Source organism: Octodon degus, unplaced genomic scaffold (assembly GCF_000260255.1).
Source record: "Octodon degus isolate 3935 unplaced genomic scaffold, OctDeg1.0 scaffold00053, whole genome shotgun sequence".
In the NCBI taxonomy this organism is placed as follows: Eukaryota; Metazoa; Chordata; class Mammalia; order Rodentia; family Octodontidae; genus Octodon; species Octodon degus.
Window position 1 is genome coordinate 13,812,425 of NW_004524629.1, and position 5,000 is coordinate 13,817,424.

General features: G+C 38.8%; 1 protein-coding gene across 2 annotated transcripts in view; it reads right to left on the reverse strand.

The window, feature by feature from the left end:
• Positions 1 to 5,000, reverse strand: part of Hgd (homogentisate 1,2-dioxygenase) — a 44,737-nt gene that overhangs the window by 13,386 nt on the left and 26,351 nt on the right. For both annotated transcript variants that reach the window (XM_004633338.3, XM_023717614.1), the window contains 4 exons: positions 3,693 to 3,784; positions 2,294 to 2,328; positions 996 to 1,075; positions 348 to 447 (listed from right to left, as the gene is read on the reverse strand). In XM_004633338.3, coding sequence (XP_004633395.1) covers positions 348 to 447; positions 996 to 1,075; positions 2,294 to 2,328; positions 3,693 to 3,784 — 307 coding nt within the window. The remainder of the gene's footprint in view (positions 1 to 347; positions 448 to 995; positions 1,076 to 2,293; positions 2,329 to 3,692; positions 3,785 to 5,000) is intronic.

The following is a 5,000-nucleotide window of genomic DNA, read 5'->3' on the forward strand; positions in this document are numbered from 1 at the left end:
AAAAAAAAAAAAAAAAAAAAAAAAAAAATTACTCAAATCTTATAAGGTGTTCTTGATGACCCTGATTACAGTAAACCAAACTTCTATATCCTTTGCAGTGTACACTACATACAGAAACTATTACTCTAATGTATTTCTAATGTATTATTCTAGAGGGAAATTTATGGGGGGTTGCCTTGAGTTATTTTTGGTTATGCTTGCAGTAAGGAAGACACTTGGTTTATAGAAGTTGTTTAGACAGGAAAGTTGATTTGAGACAGGATGAGGAGGAGAATGCTGAACTTCCCATGCAGTTATTTGTATCCTAGATCTCAAATGAAGCTTAGAGGCTGAGAGTGAAGGCTTACCAATGGGTCCCAAGTCAGGTAACTCAAAGTGGACTCCATAGACCTCTAGGATGTAGCCCCTGGTCTCCTCAAAGACATCAATGCTGAATCGCATTCCTCTCTGGAATGGAGAGAGACACAGATGCGCTTTTCAAAATCATACCTTCAGGCATAAGGAGGCTGTCCCAGAAGCCAAACCTACATACAAGATTAAAGCCATAGTTTTCTGAGCTACTTTGGGATGTTCCCAGATCAAATATGAGTTAGAAGAAAAACTTGGCTCCTAATTACATCTAGGACCCAAGTCAAATCAGTCTAATTATTTATTAGGCCCAGGGACAATCATGTCCCTGATTTAACCACATTTGAAATGAAACAAAAACACTTTCATGGTCTCCTACCTCCAACAGAGTCTCAAGAACAAGTATGGACATTCAGAAAACTGAAGTGACAAATGCTTTTCGCTTTGGATTGAGCACTATAATAAGACAAAAATAGGCACTTAAACCTGCTTACACTTCTGCTCACAAAGCCTTTTTGTGTAGCTCAAACTCCTCCCCATTGCCTAGACATGACAGAGACATTTCAGAGTTGGAAATAGCAGCAGCTGAAACATCTGATTGCTCCCAAATTAGGGAGAAGCAGAGAGAGAGGGGGCACATTACCAACCTGAATGACGCAGATTTCATTGGGCTGCACACACATCTTGCCAAACTCAGTGTAAATGAGAAGCTTCCCTTTTTGGGGAACTGAAAAAAACCAAACAAACAAACCAAAAAACAAAAAAACAGGACAATGGTGAGCAACTCTTTCTGTGCAAGAAACATTTCATGAATGCTTAAGGGATGCATTTCCTTTTTATTCCAAACAAAAAGAGCTTTATTGTGACTCTTGGGGGAAAATGTATACTGTACTCTGACAATTTCAGTTAGCTATCTTCTTGTCAGGAAGAATAGGAATAAAAAATGACTTTGTTTTCTTTTTCTATTCTTTTTTTTTTAATGGTTGCCAGGTGAGGAGCTCATATGCACACAGCCTTGTGAATTGATCAAAGAGGGAAGCAGAAATAGGACAGAAAACCACCTATTGCTGTCAGTTCCAGAAGGAGGTTAGGATTTGCACATTGAATGTCTACATAAAAATGCTGGATCCAAAATACCAATATTAAAACCACCAAATGGGATGGGAATATGTACCAGTAAAATTTTTCCTAGAACTTATATCTTAAATGGCTTCATGAAAATTTGTATTTAAATTGTACTTATCAGTGACAGATGGACTTTTCTCGAGCAAATTTGAAGGCAAATTGCGTTTTTTAAAATAAGGTAATCGTATCAGCATCATCTTCATTTCACTTAAATTGCTCATATCTTTCAGATCACAAAGGCCAAGAAAATAAGAGCAAATAGAGATCAGAAATAGAGTAGGAGCTTTAGGATATGCTATCTGTTATGATTTAGACATGGAACATTACCCCAAAGATGCATGTGTTCAGAGATGAGACTTTAGGAAAGTGAGAGGGTCCTAGTGGTGCTGTGCTCGTAAGCGGATTGTTCCACTGGTGAGTTCAGTGGTTGCCTGTGTTGTTGGGAGGTGGAGCCTGGTTAGAGGTGGGTCATCTGGAAGACTACATCTCTCCCCCTTTTTCCCTGCTTCCTGGGGCCATGGCACGAGTAGCTTTCCTCTGTGATGCTTCTCTGCCATGTCATCCTCCTTTGGTGCCATTTGATCAAGGGCTGTACCCATGGGCCCAGCCAAACCTATCTTCCTTGAAGTTATAGGTGTTGGTTACTGTGTCCCAGAAAAGTAGCTAAGACATTTCCATACTGCCTGTGGCCTCCAGACCTCAGTCTACAGATGCCACAAAATGTAATAAAACAGACTGGAAATGTAGAAAGATAATGTTTGGAAAATTATAATGAGACTTGCAGCTAGGGAGCAACGAGTCTGAAATCTTCAGAACTTACCAATCAAGAAATCTCCATCTGAATTATAAAAGCATCTGAAAGAAAACAAATGATGAATATTTTAAAAAATTTTTAAATTATTAGAGTAAAATACATATTACCATTAATTTCTCCTCAATGTACTTCAGCTCACTTCAAACACATCAACCTTCACACTTTCTGAAGCAGTTGTAAAAATCCTTTTTCATGAGTATCTTTAGCTGTAATTAATTAAAAATATTTACCTTTCATGGTCATTTTGACTTTGGGGAAGAGACAGAAATCATATGGTCCTAGGTCTAGTGAATAGGCGAGTGAGGATAAATGTTTTTACAAGTAATGTGTTTACAAGACTGCTTTTCTGTTAGATGGCATTTGATGGCAGCATTCACTGTCTTTTTGATCACATATTACTGTAAAGATGCTTACACAAAGGACTTCCAGAACTGCTTCAGAAAACCAAAATAACTGTATATCATTGCAAACAATGATGGCACTGTCTCAAATTTAGGAGGAGAAAACAAGAACCTGTTCTAGTTTTGGAAGACAGCAAAGGCTCTGCTAAAGATGTGACAAATGACCCAAGGTCTGAAGGTACTATCTAGGAAAGAGGAAAGGACATTTCACATAAAAGGAACAGCGTACAAACATGTTCTGTTGCAAGAAAAGCCATGGTAGTTCAAAAGAAGTGACTGTAGGCCAGTGCAGCTTGAGTGGAGGGCAGGTGGTTTGATGGGGGAGTGGACCCAAAGGGAGGTCTCTGATGACTTGTCATAAAGCAATGATCTTGGTCTTAATTCATGGCTCAAAGAAGTTAAATGGTTTCCACCTATTCATTCAGTTGGCAAGACAGGAGTTCAGGTTTGGATACAAAATCAAGGTTTCAGAAGTCATGTACAAAGCTCTTATGATGGTCTTCATCTCAAGGAAAGGCAGGAATGTCATTTACTTTTTAAAATTAAAAGCAGAAGCTATAACAGAAACTTATTTACTTGAAAACATTGAACTTACACAAAACTATTACTGGAAGCCAATTCTGTTAGCTTGATCTACCACCAACAGGTGGCCTTAATGGCTGCTTGTGCAGTATGACTTTAATTTAGAAATTAAAAATATTTTAACTCAAACCTATATAAAGTCAAAATGTCTCTTGAACTACTCTTTTATTCTAGGATCCCATCTTCAGTTTCTTTTTGCAATAGTATTACATTCTTGCTTATGTCACAAGAGTCAGTCAAAATAGAAATGCTTATTATCATTATTAATAAATATATATTGACACTATCCTAAGAAAGAAAAACCACAAGAACAAGAACAATTATGTATATACATATGCGATTTTATAAAAGAGAATCTTTCATCCTCTGGCCAACAGCCTCTGGGAAATGGGGATTTCCTGTCCTAGAACTCTGCTACTCACCTGTTCTCCATGGAGCTGTTACACAAGAAAATGTGGACAGCAAGTCCATTGTTAGATCTGATATCTCCAGCTCCACACAAAGTGTGCAGGCCCTGGGTTGGGAAAAAATGGTGAATAGTGTAGCACCCTTTCTGGCCCTTGAGGGGTGTCATGAAGCAAGGATCTAGCAGGATGCTCTGTTCAGGTCCAGTGGGATATGTGGGGTCCAGAATGCCCCCTGGGGGACTGGGAATTCATTGAGTATTTGTTGGGTTGTGCCTCACCCTCATTTGTCATGGCCTAAATCTGGATTGTCTTAATGGCTATATCTGATGAATTTACAAAGCACATTTAATACTATAAATGAATGCAAAAGTGACATTTTTATTGGTTTGATGCTCAAACTCAGCTGGGAGGAGAGATCATGTAGCGGGTGATATCAGATATCTGGGAGGTTCAAGGCAGCAGGTTGCAGCTTTAGGAGACAGTTAATACCCTTTGAGAGCAGCCCTCTATATGAACAGCCCTGTGCTTACAAAGAGTGTCAGCCTAATCTCCCCAGCTCAGTGCATTCTGGCTGACTAATTCCCTCAGTTATGTGATCAGAAGATCCACTGTGCAAGAAACCATTAATACATGGACCTTCCCAAAACAGCCTTCACCCAAAACTATAAACAGAAAGCCCAAAAGAAGGAGGCTCTGCTCCTCAGAGCTCTGTATTTTATACAGGAAGGATGGATTTCTCTTTGTATTTTAACTCAGTTTGTAAAATTGGAGTCTGTTGAAGTGAACATATACAAGGTTTAGAGCATTTAATAAGAATAAACAATTCAAGATGATTTAACAATGTGACTGATGCCTGCACACATGGGCTGTCCCTCAGTAAGTCATGAACTGAGTTGTCTACAGAAGCCTGTCTATTTCCTTTAAGCTCAGCTCCTTCCAGCTCCCTTCCTTCACCCACGTAGCCCTTGTTCTGGGCACAAGGATTTCAGCATTCCCAGAGTCTGTAACTATCTGGCAGAGCTGTTGCCAGCACCGTGCTAACCAGATGTGTGTGAGCTGATTCCATTTTAGCCTAGTTGGCCCCTTCAGGGAGCTTGTGAATTTGGATGAGAAATATTTTAAGTTTATTTTCACTAATCTCTGAGTGAAATTTATATTTCCCTTTAAGTTACATGAATACAGGCAGCAAGACACAGCAGTATCAAAGTGCCCACAACTTTACCAGTGTAGAAATCATGGATATTTTTATATCACATGTTGTGGATATCTCAAAATATAATTTTTACCTATCATACCATAGTTATTACATTTTTCATGGATTTT